This window comes from Magnolia sinica, chromosome 1 (genome assembly GCF_029962835.1).
Source record: "Magnolia sinica isolate HGM2019 chromosome 1, MsV1, whole genome shotgun sequence".
In the NCBI taxonomy this organism is placed as follows: Eukaryota; Viridiplantae; Streptophyta; class Magnoliopsida; order Magnoliales; family Magnoliaceae; genus Magnolia; species Magnolia sinica.
The window spans coordinates 4,857,711-4,877,896 of record NC_080573.1 but is presented as its reverse complement, the minus strand read 5'-3'; the positions used below and the strand labels follow the sequence as shown (position 1 = coordinate 4,877,896).

At 38.8% G+C, this 20,186-nt stretch overlaps 1 protein-coding gene across 1 annotated transcript; it reads right to left on the bottom strand.

The window, feature by feature from the left end:
* Positions 1–17,124: 17,124 nt before the first annotated feature.
* On the bottom strand, positions 17,125–17,751 carry LOC131237310 (calcium-binding protein KRP1-like). The gene has a single exon (XM_058235015.1). The coding sequence runs from the start codon at positions 17,572–17,574 to the stop codon at positions 17,221–17,223; it is 354 nt and encodes a 117-aa protein (XP_058090998.1). The 5' UTR covers positions 17,575–17,751; the 3' UTR covers positions 17,125–17,220.
* Between the last annotated feature and the right edge of the window lie 2,435 nt (positions 17,752–20,186).

Genomic DNA, 20,186 nt, shown 5'->3' with positions numbered 1-20,186 from the left:
CATTTGTACCACACCGATTGAAGGTTTTAGTATTAATTTTACATTGTTCCCCTTGTTTTGATCCACCTGATATTTTTATCAGATAATTTGTTTTTTCTACGGTTTATATAAGATAACTCACATTATTGACGGAGTGGATTTACATATACAAGATGCAAGATGGTGGGATCACAGAGTTTAGGTGCTTTGCCGGATGTATGAATAAGGTGTTGTAGACGGGAGCGGATTAGGTGCGGCTCCGGCCTTACTCACGACAGTAGGGTCCTTACCATGGGGCCCACATTGACCTATGTATTCTATATCCACGCCGTCCATCCATTTTTTTGCAGATCATTTTAGGGAGTGAAACCAAAAATTAAGCAGATTAAAGTCCAAGGTGGAGCATATTATATGAAAGAGACGTGATTGAACGATCCACCATTAAACACTTCCTAGGGCCTACCGTAATGTTTCATTTCCATCCAACCGGTTGATAAGGTGAAATAAACATTGATGAAGGGAAAAAGAAAATATCAGTATGATCCAATACTAATAATGGCCCACAGGGAGTTTTTAATGGTGGTATGGTCCACCTGAGATTTATATCTATTAAATTTTTGGGCTCATGCGCTAAAATGATATGAAAAAACTTATGGATGGCGTGGATGTAGTATATATACATCACTGTGGGCCCCACGATAAGGGTCGCACCTAACTGCTCCCGTTGTAGACGATTCCGGTCCCGTTGTATTAAGGGCATTGCTTTTGCCACGCGTCTATGCTACGTGGCATCTTGACGTACGTGAAAGAGATCGAACATCTCATCAGTTGGACCCGCACACACCCACATGTTACATGTGCTGGAAAATTAAAGCAATGAAAGATGTGGAATCGTCAACTGTTTTTATCTACTGCGTAGCATAATCCAGCACCGTGGGGTCCATACGTCCCATGTGTGAAATCCTTCCGTCCATCAGGTGAGAACCCTAATGTTAACCGTCCAAACAAAAAATAAACCTGATATATGATTTATATGGACCACAATAATAGAAAAAATGCAAAATTAAACCTGTAACCTCTCAATTCCAGCAGTATTCCAGACCGAGTTTTGTATCACTGATGAGTAGGTTTAATGAAATACACACGTCATTGTGGGCCCACCTAAACCTAAGATTGGTTCCCAACGTCCGTTTTTCCACGTGGCGTGGAACAACTGAGATCCACATGATTTTCGGCACGGGAACCTAGGGCGTATTTGATGGATCGAGTGCACCTTTATGCAGACCCAGGTTGCTTGGTGAGTACCCCAACCCCACATGGCTGGTACGTTTTTCAGGACTCTGGCTCCACCGTGGCGCATGTCTTTTACCCTCGCCGTTCATCTATTTTGTCAGCTCATTTTAGGGCAGGAGCCCAAACTTAAAACATGTCTAATGCTTAAGCAGACCACACTACTTGAAACTTTCTTGGTGAGTAATGATGATTATTTGCCCTCCAACTTATGTATAAGTTCACACCAACTTGAATGAAGGGAATACATAAATATTAGCTTGATTGGAAGCTTTTGTGGCCTCAAGAAGATTTTAACGCTGGGCATTCAATCCTTAATATTTTCTATAGTTTTGTTGACTTAGGCTTTAGGTATAATATAATTTTGAGCCCATGCCTCAAATGTGCTGGAAAAATGGATGGATCGTATTGATAAAACATATACATTATAATTAAAGGTGTCCGCGAGTCAAGCCAAGCTGGGCTAAGCTATGCTCATCTCGTGCTCGACTCGAACTGCTTGAGTCTCAGCTTGTGCTTGGCTCGGCTCGGTCGAGTTCGAGCCGAGTCTGAACTCGGGCATTGGTCACTGGTCGGATGGGTTCCACTACTCGGACGGATGAAAAAAATGAAGAGAGTAGAAGATATGACTTATTTTCGAAGAGAAGCTTGTCTGGACAGATGCTAGAAGAGAGAATGTCGTCGGGCAGAGAGAATTAGGCAGAGCTTGTCCAGATAGACGCTGGAAGAAAGAAATGTCATCGGACAGTCGCTGGAAGAAGAAAATGTAGTCGGACGGATGGTCAATGTGGGCAATTTGGAGGGAGAAATGGGGCGATTTGGACCAAAGAGACGGAGAACGAGTAGAGTTGCTGATTTGGGTGTACTGGGTAGGGTCGGGCGACTGGGTAGAGTTTTTTGTTAAAATCCTTTATATATTAACTTAAAGTCAAGTCAAGTCAGAGTTGAGTCGAGTCGAGCTTAATATTAAGTTGAGCCGAGTCGAGCTACGTCCAGCTCGGACTCGACTCGAAATGTTCCGAGCGCCCAAAATATGGCTTGACTCGGTTCAAATAGTGTTTCAATCCGAGTTGAGTTGAGTTTTTTCGAGCCGAGTCGAGCGAGTTACCGAGCTTAGATTGCTCATGTACAACTCTAATCATAATAAGGCATGCATAGTCACGAAGCTAGCAGTTCTAGGTCATATCTACATTCCTAATAGAGGCTTCCTAGGTTGCAAGCATGCAATTTTTGTGCACAATCCATTAGTTTTACCTGCTCATTTTAGGGCATGAGCCTAAAATTGAAACATGTCCAAAGCTCAAGTGGACTACATCACAAGAAACAATGAATATAATGACATCTAGCATCGAAACCATTTTAATACCCACATAGATGTTCCTTTGCCATCTAACATATTCTTGAAGGGAAAACACAAACATAAGCTTGATCGTAGCTCTTACGGCTCTCAAAAACCTTCTAACAGTAGATGTTCAATTTCTATTGTGTGGTCCACTTCTACTTTACATTTCTTTTTATGTCCCCAAAATAAGGTGGAATAAAAAATGGAGGGCCAAAATAAAATACATACATTATGATGAGGATTATAGAGTCCTGTCTGGACATGAGGTATTACATGCACATACCAATCCACGTCACCAAAAAGAAGTGGGCTGACAGACCTTTATCATTGTACATAATAAATGAATTATAGATGAGCAAATGTTACTTTTTCTCCCTGATTGGAAAAGCAAAAATGAAGATATAATTTTAGCCTTTACCGTGATACAAAATGGTGTCATATTATCAAAATTATGGTGGTGGTAAATTTTATGAGGCTCATTGTTAATGTGGTCGGCTTGAGATTTGGATATATCTCATTTTTCGAATTATACTGTAAAATGATCTGTAAAAACAGATGGATGGCATGGATGAAACACATAAATCATGATGTGGCCCACATAGCACCAACCAGCAGCCATTGGCTGGTGTCAGGCGGAGTAGCCAATCCGTTCCCCCCAATATCAGTGTATGCTGTCAGGTCTGTCATGTACCCGTACGTACTCAGCGTACTGCACCCAATGGACATGACCCGATGTCTTGGACCCGTTGAAAGATAGGTTAAGTCGCCCCTTGGGACCCACTCAAGTTTGCTTTCCAAGAGGTCCAGCTCAAGTTAGCTTCATCTTGGACCCTGAGCTCCCCCCGAGGTCGAGTTCTGTATGCCTTGCTGTAATGTGTGCAGGACATCCACACCATCAATTAGATACACGCTTTTATGTTGGGCCATTGGCCTAAAAATCAGGCTAATCCATGAGTTACGTAGGTTACACCATAGACAGCAGTTGATAGCATGGATGCCTGCTTATTAAATCATGCCTGAATTGTTTATAAGGCCCACTAAGATATAGTTTAGACATATAATCCATCCATTGTGTACAATGTGTCTTACTTGAATTTTGTAAACTCAGGTGGGAACCACCAAGTGCTTTTATATGTTTTAGGAATAATTTTATGTGATTTTAGATTATGTGGCCCATTGGAGTATAAAAGGAGGCTCACCAAATTGTTGGCGTGGATGTCCAACACACATCACATTGTGACTTATAGAGCACGCCCTCATGGAAAGTTCTCATAAGGTTGATGTCATGTTCCAAAATTCGGGTGAACGTGCACCCCTAGACTCGAGTTTTAGTTTGTAACTCACACACAAAATATACTAACTTCATCTGTTGATTAGTTTAATCGGATGTAAGAATTATATTAATTATAAGTTCCACCCTATTTTATCGAATTCCAATCACGCATGCATAATACTTAGCATCAATCAACCCAACATATATAAATCTTCATAATAATTTAAATAATATAAATCTTAAACATCATTCATTTGTTATAGTATATTACTATAAATATGTTTATTCTAGACTCACAATGTCTTAATTAAATAAATGTAAACAAATGTTTAAAACCCCATAATTAATATCAATATGCATTGTATGCCAATCAAACTATCCTAACAAATAAATCAAATATTTAAGAATGGTCTAATGCTACCAATTCATCTTCAGACAAGTACGGTCACGTTTTACATGGGTAGTATTCAGGTTCAATGGCTCATTTAGATTCCTGCACCACATCATCTGCTAACGGCTCATTTGTATAATTTTTTCATCAATAAAAGGTTATGCTAAGAAGACTTAGTGAAACAACTTAGCATGCTTTATAAATATTGCAATTAAAATAGTATAAAATACTGAATGGAAAAAATGTATGCATATGCTGTATGAATGCAATAGATGAGGTGATCGTTCATCTGCTTAAATTAGAGATTATCAACTCGCATCCACCCATTGGGTAGACTTCCACCTTTCGCTAGGCATGTGCGTGACCCACATCTAGTAATGCTTTACTATAATCAACATTTCTTCCAAGGAGGGCCCCTATGGATTGACCATGCGATATGCGGATGCGATGGATGATATATGATTTCATCATAAACACTTGTTTAATTAAGAATGTAAGCATGTGATTCTATCATTTTTTTTTTCAGAAAATAAATGTAAGAACATAAATTAGAATATGACACAATTTTATAAATCAGCATCATTTAGATCAAAATATCAACAATCAATTATATAAACAATTTCATTTTAATTTCCATGAATATTAGGTATATTGGATTACTCACCTGAGTCTAATAATGTAGAATCCACAAAATAATCATATTGGTTTGAATTCAGAAATTCTATCAATTATATATACAACATTTTTATTTATCCGATTATATTATACGGTAGGGCCTACCTTTGATACACACTTTAGGTAACTATAAACCCTAAATGTAAGCATGTGATTGATTGGGGTGGCCTACCGCATGATTGGATCATCCAGATTTTTGAGGTTTTGTCATATTTTTCCTCTACATATTGGATGAATGGTGTGTATCTAATCACACATACACTGATGGCCCATCTCAACCTTTTACGCCAAGTGATACCACCGCTTGTATAGAAATTTGAGCTTTTCTTATTAAACACTTTTAGATCTGACTGGTGTCGCCCATCCGATGGTCAAATCCATTTGGAAGTTAGGGCCCTTGAATATTTTGGATTTAGGGGTCATATGCTCCATACAGATCTAATCTAATTCGATCAGATTCACACAAATTAATCTCTGCGACAAGAAACTTTGCATGGAATCTCAGTTTTCCATCGCCTTTACATCATATCTACCCACATATCAATATAATGAACGTATGACCGATATACATCGTTCATTGCATAGATCAAGTCAAATTACAATAAATGCATAAAAATTAATGAAAAAATGATAACAAATTTACTGAATCTAAGCTCTCCAAAATTCTCTATTTTTCTTGATTGTACATAGGGCGCTTAGATAAGAGATTATAAATTAAGTTTGGATAAGAGAGAGATGAAAAAGAAAATCTCCCGCTTAAATTCATTTTTTTTCTCAAGCATTATAGTTGACTTAATTGAACATTTTCTCATATGTATGTATATGTATATAATATCAGGTTTGCCAAGCGACGCGTATGTTAGACAACCCTTAAACATGGGGTTTGTCAAAGTGCAGCTCTGTGTGATTTAATCTATTCATTCAGGTGGGCCTACCCATTTGAATGCCCTTATTCGACATGGACTTGACCCAAGCTCAGGTCTAAATGATAAATCTTGATCAGTCCAAAAGGAAGAGGGCTAGATCCAGCAATGGACTGAACGCAATCAGCCCTAACCTAGAGCTCCAGGACCTAACTTATTGATAGTACGTAGTAATAGTGCTGTCCAACCAGTGAGCGTACTAGGCTGATTTTCATAGCATTTGATTATTGGTGTGGCCCACCTTTTGCACGGATAGAATATTCCACATGTGACATGTTGGAAGGAAAGAAACCACTCCTTGTGAACATTTCTAGTACAGTTTTAGGGTTGGGATTCAGTGATCCACATCTTTTAGGTGGAATAACAGTCATATATCCTTATGTACAACACACATGTGAGACATCCGGGGCCATTCATTGAAACCTAAGTGGGCCATGGGTGACGATGGTTGGAGTCATGAGCTCGTAAGTTGCTATCGAGTGCATGAATTATGGGCCATGCTCATTAGCCAACGTGACACAGTTTTATTTATCTAACCGACTGTGGTCATTCAATAAGGTTAACTAAAATCTATCAGTTCAATGGTTTGAGCCTTGTGATCAATATAAAAGCTCTCTCTCTCTCTCTCTCTCTCTCTCTCTCTCTCTCTCTCTCTCTCTCTCTATATATATATATATATATATATATTTCTTTTCTGGTAATAAATTCAAATTCAAAAATAAATAAATAAATCCATCTATAACATCTATGTTAGCTTTTCTTCTTAAATGCATCAAAATGTTTTAGAAGCTGCAGCTAAGGGTGTCAATAGGACAGGCTTAGCTTGGGAGCAAAAATTGATAAAATCCTAGTTCTCAATCCTATTCATCCATTGATCAAGTGGGTCACCCACAAACATTAAAGAAATATAAAAAAGGGATTTTTTTTTTAAAAAAAAAAAAGAAGAAAAAAACAATATACATGTTTTAATCAGGTTAGCGTATCATGTCTGTTCTATCAATAGATACTGCACTCATACTCATACCCATATATCTATTGAATTGAAATTGGAACCCATTACTCTTACCAAGCTGTAAGACATTCTAGGCCTGAGTGAGAAACAAGAGCTAACGAGAGCGATAGGCATGAGAGGCCCAATTAGCATGTTGAAGTACATACATTGATAAGTGGAGAATTTCGGCATGAACCCAACCCAATTTGATAAGAAATTGAGGTTGAGTTCGACCCACCCATATGTATTAACCATGAGCACACCATACTTTCTCAAGAGTATTTACTCTTTTCAGTTTCTGTTTTTAAGTACTTTTGTGTGTTGGCCTGTGTATGCCACCATGGAACCCACTATAATCAAGACAATTCAATCATCAAGTGGGCCACAACATATAAATGAATGGAGAATTGCCCAAAAACCTCAAATTCACTTGCTGGCCCACGAGATGGTTGGATTAGCCTAAACTTTAGGGATGTCTCAGTTTCATGGTGGGGTGACCCTGTTGGATAGATTGGATGGAATGCATAGCGCACACACCATTGTATGACTCGGGTTCAGGTCTAGTTCTTGAAGATCTAGACGCGGATCCGATTCGGTTCAGGTACTTACTGGGCTTTTGCATCTGTGCATTGAGTTCGGGAAAAATAAAAGGCTTAATTCCCAAAATCGAACCTAAACCCTCCCCACACCACACCCATTTAGTTACACAAATGGCAAGGCCGTGACAGCCTGGGCTAGGGTACCCTTTGGGCCTACATGGCCCATCGTCAACACGAATTAAAATATCATAATTGTATAATAGGACACATGCACATACAGTCAGTTATGGTCTGGCTAAAATGACTTGAGCCTACAACCGGCCAAAAATTCATCAGACGATACATGTAAGGCCAAAGCCCAGCTCATGGGCCAAGCTAATGGGTCCAAGCCCCGTCCAAAGCCGGTCTAGGCTACTTTTTTTTTTTTTTAAAAAAATAATGGGTTAGCTTGTTAGTACACACCCATGTCAGTACACACACTCCATGTTAGCCACCCCCGCTAGGGATAGATGCCAAGACCTCAAGTGTTGAAGGGAGGTATCTCCACTTAGTCTGCCAGTTGAGCTATGGATCTAGGCTACCTTTACATAGATTCCAAAGATGATTATGCCATATGAATTAGAAATACAGGCATTACAAATTTTTATTTTTTATTTGAGTATTGTTTTGTATGTTTTGGTGTCGTTCATGTGGCATGCATACATATTAATCCAGACCGTTTGTATCCTCGGGATTACTGTGAATGAAGTATGGCCTTTAAAATTGCATTGATCTAATTGTTGGTTATTAAAATGAATGGTAGAAAATAATATAACAAGTGTCCTCAATTCAATGATTGAAATCAGATGGTTAAGATTGTTTAATATGGGCATATTTCGTCCATTGAAAGTGGGGATATGGATGGTTTGGATTGATACTCTGGCAGTGTGATGGATGATATATAGGCACTTAGAAATTAATTGAAAATTATATATGTGTTATACAAGTAATCCAAATCAAACTCTTCAAATTATGTGTACTAGTTTAGATATACCATGTCCTAAAATATGGTCATTTAATTATTTGTCTACCAGATTGGTGGATATTTAATGGACGGTTAATAACTAAATATCCAATGGTCTAATTTCAGCAAGTGTCCTCAAATCAGAGATTAGGATCTGTCGTCCACGGATCATGCCCATTATGTTGCTAATTACTGAAGTGTTATAATAAATTAAGATTAATTAAGAAAATAATGAAATTTAGCAACACAATTAAATAATTTAAAATTTACTCATGGGATATCATGTTGGCCGTTACATACGTATATGATTTCTAGAATGTCGAAATGTGGGGCTGGTGTGGTCCTTGTGGATGGATCAATGGTTGAAATCACACTCATCTAGATGATCTAAGGTATTTAATTTCATAACTTTGAATTTGGACCTGTGACCGTTTTTGTTGAACTAGCCATTATCATGGCTTGGCAGCAAACGTCCGTTTGAACTTTGAACAGACCGAAGACTAGGTTGGACTGAACCGGTACCTGCTATGTGGCAGGTGGGGGTTGCATCCAGATCTGTTCGATTGGTGGGCCATGCTGGTTATGGACCTTGGTTGAAAATCACACAGAACTGATAGATCTACCTCGCTTTCAATCTCTACCGTTTATTAATTAAGAAACTAACCAATGGCCAAGAACCCTTGGACTGAAGGAACGTGTCAAGTTAGAGTTAGGCTTTTAAACCCTTATATATGATCCTAACATTCCATCACAATCTGTGTCTGACCTCTGCAGCAGCCCAGTGCTGACTCTGACTTACTTTTCTAGATAGTCTAGATACTAACTCTCTCTTATTATTATTATTATTATTATTATTATTATTATTTTCAGTTGCACTTTGGTTCTCGGTATAGCTCTTACTCGATTGCGGTGACTCACCCTAGGTCAGTTACTCTTTTCACAAGTTGCCTCATATGTGGAGTCGGAGAGGACTTTATGATGGCTTCCAAGCCTAACTAATATGCCAAAAGTCTTAAGATTGGTGGAATGTGTTAAGTTAGGTTATTGAACCCTTTGGATTGTAACACGATTAATGTATATTTATGTGAACCATTTGTTTACCCTCATTTTCAGTATCTTGATGTGGACCAATAGAAAGATGCCATGTGGAAACACTGTGTTTGGCATAGTCAGAATCAAATTCACCCTTAAAAAGTATCTGCGTTTAATCATCCTTTAGTGTTATACATTCTATCATTATTGCGACGGTGCAGACGATCTTATTAGACCCGTTAAGGGGACAAATCATGGCATGCCATCTGACCATGATTAACGTGCTTATTAAATGAGGGATATGCTTGGCACGGCTATAAAAAACTCGTCGGGTGAGTATATATTATCTCATAACTAGATATGATCTTATCTACAAGACTGTCTGTTACAATCTTTCTAAATTAGAAATTTTTTCCAAAAGCGTTTAGAGAACCAAAAATGATTCAGAAGATTTTGAAGATCTTCATATTGAACCAATCTCTAAATGGATCGGATCCTTACTCTTGCTCTGGTGGTAAACTGTAAGGAGTTTCAACACATGGTTAAGGGTTTGAGTACCCATAGGTGGTGAAATCCCACTACAACGTGAGTGTGTGGGGGTGTATGCGTGCATGTGTAAAAAAATAAAAATAAATCTACAAATGAATCCAACCTTTGATTGAACCACAATAAGGAGGAACAAAAACATCATTTGGGTTAGGTCCATAATCATGACCTGTCTGGAATCAAGAGAATGGGAGAACTTGATCCAACCTATTTTGATAATCGGTATCGGGTGTCAAATCCCATCTTACTCCAGATTGTCACCCCTGGGATGGTTAAGAATAAAAGATGGTTTGATTTAGACCAACCAATATTTCAATGTTGACAAGGTAGGCCATCAGTGGAGATGTTGATTGATCGTGATCAATCAAGGGCTAGCCCTAGAGGTTCCTAGGTCCAATCTTTAGTAGACCATGAATATCTCTGCAAAAGATTTGTCAAGGAAGAAGATTTGAGAAGCCAACGAGTTTGAAGTCCGTTCTTTCTAAGACAAATTTCAATTTGTTAAGGAAAATATTATGTATCTGGAAAGCCCGCAAGAAGGATCCAGAAGTCTAGCGAGGGGCTTTCACCGTCTTGAAAAAGTTATAAAAAGAATAATTGAAGAAGAGCTCGAGGCCATACGCCAACATATCTATCTATAGGTCTACTTTATATTTACGCATATTTTACTTTCCCTAATGTAGTTCACGACTGCCCAACAGGTCCTATTGCAATACGTCTATCTTAAGAGTAGATTAAATATCAACAACCTTAAGTTATCGGATCCCTATGTCCATTTAAGTTCTAATTCAGTTGTTCATACTTCAATCATATCATGCTGACCATTTGCCTTGATCGTCTATTCTGATAGGCGCGTCATTTATTTATCTTATTTCTCACTTTGATGAGAGTATAAAGAACGACGGTTGTAACATGGCAAATACATTAATAAAGATCGATCATGTTTATGCTACCTTTTGTTCTATTATGTGCAAATCTTATATTTTGATTGAAAAATATTATGTTGAAGTATTTGTGAAATAGAAAATCCTTAAACCGGCCGATTCCATAATCACTGGTACAAAAGAACTCCTTTGTGAGGGCTAATCTCTTCCCTCGCTCAAATCGCATGAGTATGGCGGGCATTAAATCAATTAGTTGGTGGTCAAGATGACTCTAAGTCCAAATCCAGTCTCCAATCAGTCCATCTCGGTGCAAGGGTACCAGCCAATTCAGTCAATATCCTTGACTTGAATAGACTATGGTATGCCTGTGCAGTTATATACGCACACAGACTTTTAATCCAAGCCCTCAGTCACAAGAGTGGGCCTAACTGGCTGAATTGAGAGCAACATCCTTTACTAGAATTGGCAATGGGATGGTCTAGGGTTGGCTCTAGTCTCACCCCCCAATCCCCTAACACAGCTCTAGCCCTATCTTTGGTTGGGAGCAATTTTAGCTATGGCAAAGAGTGACATAATCAAAGGTTTGGAATAATTTAAATTTATAAAAAATTTTGTGCATTTCGTGATGAGTCCCATCGAATAACTCAAATCAAAAGTGCTTTCAAGCTACACATATGTTAAATGGGGCCCCGTACAAGTGCATTCCAATCATCCATTCTCTCATGTGAGTGGATTCAGTAAGGCCCGGACCTCACCCAACACAATAAGTCAGTGACATGGAGAGTGGGTCACATGCCACCGTCAAAGCTGAGGCCATGCATAGAATGTTTGAAAGTGGTTCAACCGAGTATGGACTTAAGCAACGTTATTTTGCTCTGAGTGGGTCCCTACTCATGGCTTAGTGGTAGATTCACAGGAGTTTCAACAGGGGTTCAAGTGCCTATTGCGGTGTTGGTTGCGTCAGGCTCACTTTCTTCTTTCATAACTGTAACTTGATGATCCGGTTGAGGCAACAGGCCCAGCCAAGCCTTGGCCCGGGCCAGGCAACCTGCCCCACTGTCACACCTCTTCATTTCAAGGGTGTGCTAAGACGTCCAACGTGTATTAACAAAGACCATTCTTTAATAAGCAAGCAGCCAATTAAATACTAAGAATCCTTTGATGGTTGTGATCTTTTTACGGAGGCCCATGGAATGAATGGCCCAATCTTGAACTCGGTCGTGGGGCGTCCGCTTATAGAAATGGGACCAAGTTGGGTAAATGGTTTTATGATCAAGACGGTTAATAATATTGTGGCCCCAATGTGGATGATCTACGCATTAAAAGTCTCCTATCCTTCCATGCTCGACTATCGGAGGGTTTGCATTCAACCTAGAATTAGGCCAAACATTATACGTTTGGGATCTACCCATCTCAGGGAATTTTAGTACATGAAACATCCACAGCAAGGCCCATTGTATCAACGTTCTAGATTGTTTGGCCATGGGCTCCAATGTTCCTTTAGAGGGGTATCTTCCACCATCTAATAATCGTGGGCATGAATAGCAGCATAAATTTCAACAATGAATTTTCAAAAGCCAAGTCTTTGAAAAATGGTAGATGTAAAGCCAAGGCCCACCAATTTTTTTGGGCCGGTAGTCGAGCCTGGACCTGCCATTGGGCCTAAAAATCAGGTTCATGCTCGACCAATGACGCCCGTAAACAGGATTTTGACTGGGTCTCAGGCCATTGACATCCGCATTAAATTAACCATTTGGGTTGATTTTGGACCACCCAAAATGGACTTATTCTACATCCGTTGGGACCCAATTGGCTCTTTTAATAATGGTTAAAAGGAGACTATCCATATTCAAAGGAAAAAAATATTCGATTATGAAGGGATTGAAATAATACAATGTTGGTGTTATATTTCTAGTCACCGCTCTCCATATTTCATGATGAGGCTGACACATGAATGGCTTGGATGATCACATGATGACCCAAATCCAACAGCTATGGTCCTGATTTAAAATTATCAGTTTCAAAATCTTAGCAAAATATAAAAAATTAGAGGTTGAAACATTTGGGACAGCATTAAGAGGAAATGTGTATTTAATTACATCAATTCGACTTAGAGATGCTCCAGTGCTTTCAGTGCACTGTAAGTTATAGTGCGCCTAGTTGCATCAGGACACTTAGACATCCAATCCATTGATCCAGACTGTCTTAGTTTCAACACACCTATCATGAGCCGCCATGCAAACATAACAGCAATTTGACAAATATGGATCATTTGATCAGTGGCTTAAATATGGATGGTCATAATCGTTACATGAAAATATGTCTAATCAACAATTTGATTCATGTATTTGGCAGGGTCCATCATGAATTGCTCATAATTATGAAAAATACTTTTATTAGGAAATAGTAAACATCCCTTTTTGAATAAAAAATAAAAGGTGTTTGATGTCCCTCTTTGTTTCTCACATCCCAATCAAGCTTTAGAACCAAGACCATTTCATGCATTCATGTATATTATACATAATCATATGTATTTTTATTATTATGTTAAGTAATACATTTCAAAATCTATGCTATTACTGCTTGCCAGATCTTTTCATAGGATTATGCAAAGCATGGTTAGGCATATGTCATAATTGCAGATTTAAAGTTTTCTTGAAAGTCACATATCCTTTAAAGTAGAGATTACACGGATTGCATATAGGAGAGGGTGCCTAACCCTTCCATCTTCTGTAACCGAGATTCTTATATTACTCAAACATCCGCCACTATAGGCAAATCACACGAGTCTTTTTCAGGTCAGGGCATTTTACAATCTCTTGACTCCAGGGAAGGTCCGCAGATTCTAGTCTACCGTGTACATAAGTAAGCCTGATTGGCTAATGATGACTTTAGATATTCAAACGTACCATTTTCGGTTATCTTAGAAAGTAATTACACAACCACAAAAACAATATAAAACTAATCAAAATTTTTATACCTCGCACCACATCAAAGAGTGGCGAGCGCGTGAGCCTCCTCCCTCTCTCCTCTTGAAGGACTACATCAAGATGGAGGTAGAATCCGCTAGCATTCATAGTTATATTGTAGGCACCCTACCCAAAATGAAAATAAATTACTTACGGAACTTCAGACAAGCTTCACTATAACTATCTCTATGTAACTCAAGAATTATTAAACAACCATATAAGTTGGATCGGATGCATTTTCAACAAGTCATGGGAACAACCGATGGGTACTAAATTCGTAAATCAAGCGGCTGGCCAATCTGATCCCAACCAAATCTCCAGGATCCTCTAAAGGTTCAAAGTGCACACTGTTTCAATGAAATCGACCTAAAAGGCCTTAACATCCAAAAGAATCAGATATAAAATGTCCTCGACACGACCTGTAAATGATCAATGAGTCGGATTGGTGGGCCCACAACTCGATGAAATCAGATACTAGCCAATTGTCTATGATACCTAGAGACTGGACTTCTACAATTTCAATTAAATCACATTTTCCAGACTCCAAATGTATTAAGAACCCATGCAAGTCGAGTTAAAAGGGTCCTCGACACATCCTAAAAACAATTATCGAACCTATCAGCTGATGCCTAAGTCTAGTGAAGATAGACCTCTAGAAACATCGAAACCTCCCGTACACAACAGTTGTGAAGAAGAAAAGACAACGTACACAACATGTACCTGAAGTTCCAATTGAGCAAAGAAGCAACCACTGTCGATGAAATAAATACCAAACCCAAACGAGAGTGCGTGGGCAAAAAAGACAGTTACATGTCCATAGCAAGTCATCTGGAGGCTGGAGGGCTTTAGAGCGGTAGAAACAAGGAGGCGAAAAGGTTGCAAGGGAGTGAGCCTGGGTGCCCCTTAAGGGTTGTCGGTTGTGCAGGCAAGACAGTTCCATGTGCTGATTCATACAAGTCTCTAGAAAATTTGGAAATACACTTATCTATGTTACCCTACCCAAATTCAAAGAGACAAAGGAGTGAATAATATAAGTAGAAAAAGCTACGGAAGCTGAAGAATAGGGTTGAAATTGGGGATATCTAGTCATCTTATTTATTTATTTTATGTGTTTAGTTTTTCTTTTTCCTTTTCACATATCAAATCAACATACACTCTATTACAGACATTCTGATAATGTTAGCAACACACACATATACTATTATTTTGTTCTACATTGCTTTTTTCTCTGTTTTCTCCATTTTTTACCTATTCGGATTCTTGAAATTTTGTGAAGTAGGGCTTAATATAAATTATATAGAAATTCTGTTAAATATAAAAAATCTTATAAAGTAGAAATTGCACTTGATGTATGCAGACAATAACACCTTACCTCTTTCTTTTCTATCACAGAAACCTGTACTTAAAATAACTTGAATTGAGAATATTACGATTTTCCAAAATTTAAGTGATTTTATAGTTTCTAATTAATAGTAAATTCTAAATTTCATTTGGTTAGTGATGACTCTAAACCAAATGCACATTTACCTATAAATCCATGCCATACTGCAATTGCACTAATAGATTAAAGACAAAAAAGTTGAGGAAGTGAGGGCAGCGCTTGCACAAGAGCATTCACATATATATGAAAAAATATATTTTTAATTTAAAATACTCTGTTAAATTATAACAAACTTTTAAAACTTTTATTTCAACAAGTTTTCCTAACAGATATTCCAAAAATTACACGTGCTTGGGCTTGGGTTTCAACATTGATCACCTGGCTGCGTATAGGGGTGTACACGAACCAAGTTAGCTCGGTTAGCTCGCTCAACCCAACTCGAAAAAGCTGGTTCGAATCTTTTTGAAGCTGATTTCGAGCGGAGTCGAGCTGAATATTTTAGCTTGAAAAAATTTCAAACCTGAGTTCAAGCTTGCTTGAGTTCGACTTGACTTGGATCGAACCCCAACACGGATCGAACTAGTTCGGTGACTCAGTTACACTAATATTTGATGTTGCTCACCAAGTGTTTGATGAAATGACTCGTACAAGTGTCGGCTAGTGACAAGGAATGTATGTATGTGAAATAAATACCATTTAAGGAATGTATGTATGTGAAACAAATGCCATTTTTCCTTTATTTTGATGTTGCCTATAATGTGTTTGATGAAATACTTGTAAACAGCTACTGTTATTTTACATTCAGTGAGAAATTGAAAGTGCACAGCATGTGTTAGTGAAAATGCCGGAAAAGCTCAATTTTGGTTCAAACTCAGCTTGAACTGGCTGAGTTGTCGACTGAACCGAGCTGAGTTGTCCAGTTAGGCTCGAGGCTTGAGGACCAAGCCGAGCCGAGCCAAGCCAAGTTCGAGCTGGGGTCAGCTAGTGGCCATGCGAAGACGAGTTGAGGTCAGCTAGACTCGGTGTAATCCCCTAGCTGGGTACAAAAGTGAATAAGGCCAAAGCTAAAAGGGATTAAAAACTTCTAAAATCTTTAAATTCTTAAAATTTAGTACTTGCAAAAATTGAAAACTAATCAATTACAGGTGCCTGCAACGCTATTTGTAGTACAGGGCATTCTCAGCCACAAGATGCAGAACAGGGCCATTAGCTACTTCTATCTAGTGGCTGAAAATGCCCATGTAGGTGATCGGTCTATTAAAAATTGGCCAGATTGAGACCGAACAAATGCGAAAATTTGCATGGGTACCGTCAATTACCTACACAACCAAAACCTCTGTCGGCCCCATAATTACAGCCCTACATCTACAATGGGCCAATCATAATTTTTTATGACCTAACCAGAAAAGGCCATTAGATCACCATGCTTGATGATCGAACCCCATGATTCGCATGTGCGAAATCTTGCATCTTAGCAAATGTAATTCCTCGTTATTGGAAGGAAGAAGGTTTCATGCAGGCCCACAACAATAATGTCTGAAAAAGAGGAAAATTATAGGATTATATCCAACCCCAGGCTATTCATAATATCCATTGACCCTGTGATCCAGATCATTCATTTGTTGGGAGGGACCCTTGATGACCCATACCTTAAAAATCTCCCATATGGGACCAAATGTGAATAATTTTGTAATCTTCTTTGAAGCCATCATCCCACAAATTTTGAAAGGTGATAATTGTTCTTTATAGGAGATTCCTGGCCATAGTCAATCCATTGTGGGCCCCAACAGATCAAAGGTCTGGATCATCAAACAAATGGGTTCCACTAGTAAAAACCCAAAACCCCATTATCCATCTACCAAATGGGCCATCATCAAAATCTCAAAAGAAGGAGAGAGGGAGGAAATGAAGAACAGAAAAATATTTTATTCATAAGAAAATGATGTGTACATCTCCAAAAACAATCAGTTAGAAAAAGAAAAAAATAAAAATAAAATCTATTCTACCTCATAAACTCTCTCAACTCCTCCTCAACAGCTTCTTCCAACAATCTTTTCCCATCTTCCATCAGTTCAGGGCTCATCCTAACCATCAAAACACAAAACTCCATCTCATCCAAGCAACCATCACCGTCCATATCTCCCTCCCTCAACATGCTCAAAATCTCATCATCACTCATCCCCTCCAACCCCAAAACAGCAGAATTCCTCTTCAAGCTCTCGAACGTAATCAGGCCCTTCTCTCCATCCATCAACAGACGGAAGCCATTACAAAGCTCCCCCATAAGACCTTCTTCTCCAAGCTTCTCTGCCATTAGAGGAATGAAATCCTCGAAAGCTACTGCATTTTTTGCCATTTCTGAGAGAAAATCGAGATGGGTTTTTCGTAGGAGAGGCGATGGATTGGAAATTGGGAAGATGGGTGAGACTATATAAAGGAAAAAAGGATTGGGTTCGAGGAAAGAGAGGGATTGATGCCAGTCGAGCGACAGCTGAGTCTGGAATTGCTGTTTTCTCTTTCGCCGAAGCTGCCTGGGTGGGATTGGAAACTGGCGGAAAGAAGTCTTCTTTGCTCTTTCGTTATTCCCAGTGGATTGACCGACTCTTGTTAGAAATTACTGAATTACCCTTGACTTTGAAGAAATTGACTGACGTGTCAATGAATTTTCTAACACGTCATACGTGAGGAAATGTGTGATGTCGGACCTTGAGTTTGTTCAAACGGGACGCATGGTTCGGTGATCCAGACCGTTGGTTTGATAGGCCGCACTGAGGATAAGACATATCCTGGAAATCTCTGTGATTGTTGGATTTCTCTAAGCTTCTGATTGGTAGGAGGTAGGCTACAAACATACGGCTGAGAAAGATACAGCAACGGTACACATCCAAAGGAAAAATAACGCCTGAGATTGGATGGATATGATCTTGCCATCGAAAGATTTTTTGGGCATCAATTTTCAAGAGTAAAGACCCACAAAATCAACAGTCTAGATGATCGGGACATGGGCAATCGGTGTCAAGATCCAACGTTGTTAAGTACCATGGTTCAACGGTTTCTTTCCCATCTAAGTGCTACTTTTGTACAAAATCCGACCGTGTAAAAGGTGGGCCATACAAAAAAGATCATCCGGGGCATGAACCAGAATGGTCCATTAATCAGATGGCCTACACCATTGAAATCAATGAACTGTTGGTGATCTTAAAAATATATTTGTGTGCATGTGTGGCCTACCTTATGAGTGGATAGTTCCAGTTTTCCATTCAGGTGATCTTCATCCTATACCCCACCTTTCTGACGGTTCAGATGCTCCACTGAAATGGCACATAAGAGGAAAATAAAGACGTGGTATGCTTAAATGCACACACAATGTTGTACGTGAACATTTCTCAGTGGAAATAACTCAGAGGTTACCACTGTCTGCAGCCGGTTTGATTTTTCATGCCCCACTTGTGTGAATAGTCTAAACCAGAGAAAGGGTTTGAAGATACTTCCATAAGAAGCCAATTTGGTTGTCAGAGTAGGGCCCACCTATTTAAAAGGCATTGACAAGAACTGTCACCAAATGGACGGAAGCGGATTGGGTGCTAACCCAATGCCACCGACATCCCTGTTGATAAGACTTTGTAAGGCCGGCTTGATGTTTGTGTTATATCCAGACCATCCATCCGTTTTGCTCTCTCATTTTAGGGCATGAGCCCATAATTGAAGTATATCCAAAGCTTATGTGGACCACACCAGGAGAAATAGTGGGGATTGGAAGCCTACAGTTGAAAACTTTTAAGTCCACTGAAGTTTCGCATCAAGATGATATTTGTTTTTTTTCTACATTTAAGTCCACGACCTTGTGGACAGGTTGGATGAAATATAAATATCATAGTGGGCCTTAAGAAGATTTCAACATTATCAGGTTATTTCCAATGATGTGGTCCAGTTGAGCTTTAGATATGCTTTAATTTTGCATTCTGGTCTTAAAATGAGCTGACAAAATGGATGTGCAGCATGAATTTAACGCAGACATCACAAGGGGCCCACAGTTCAGTCACCATGCATGTGGGTCGTGTTAGATTACTACCCAATTAATCTACTTCTCAGTTGGACGGCCTATACTATTCACGTGCAACGCCGATCAAAACAAGCCCAGTGGGCCAGAATTAGTGAGAATGCCTGAGCTTAGAATAAAATTCATTTTTATTTTCGAAAGTCTAGGAAGGAAATAAAATAATGTTTTTCCAAAAATCTTGTTCTCACGTAGTGTGAAAAGAAACATTGTCCACCGGTCTGTTTTTCAACCATACTTCTCTAAACAATGTTTATTTTAAAAAATGTTTTTTGGCAAATTAAAAATTACAATAAAAAAATATTCATTATAGTTAATTACATATGTCAGATTAGTACATATGATTCTTTGGCACATGCCAAAAACAGCACCGTGGGCATATACAGGGCACTTGAAGTTGGATGATGGAAATGACACATTGATACACTTGGCACACGTGTGCTGGCATAGTGGCACATGTGGTGGCACACGTGGGTATTGTCAAGTGAAACACATGAAGCAATTAAAGGTAGATAGTGGCACCTGTAACTCAATGATTCACATGGAACACTTTGCAAACTTGGGTTGCAAGTAAATACAACTAATATGAAGTATAGCAAATTGTCAAATGTGGTACACGTGGGGTGCATTAAAAAAATGAATGATAGATCAAGTGTCGTGCGGTATTGGATGAAAATGATTATTTTCACTTATAAATAACCATATCAACCAAAAGCAAAAAAAAAAAAAAGAAAAAAAAAAAAAAAGAAAAAGCAGAAGATGTAAGCTATAGTGTAAAAATTTATCTTTTTTTTTTTTTGAAACGTTCATCAATTCATGTTAATTCATTATACTTCCATCAAATCTGCGTGGGATGTCAACAAGCTGACCGGTCCCAGAAAGGGTTGGGCAAGGTGGGTTTGGCACGGTTC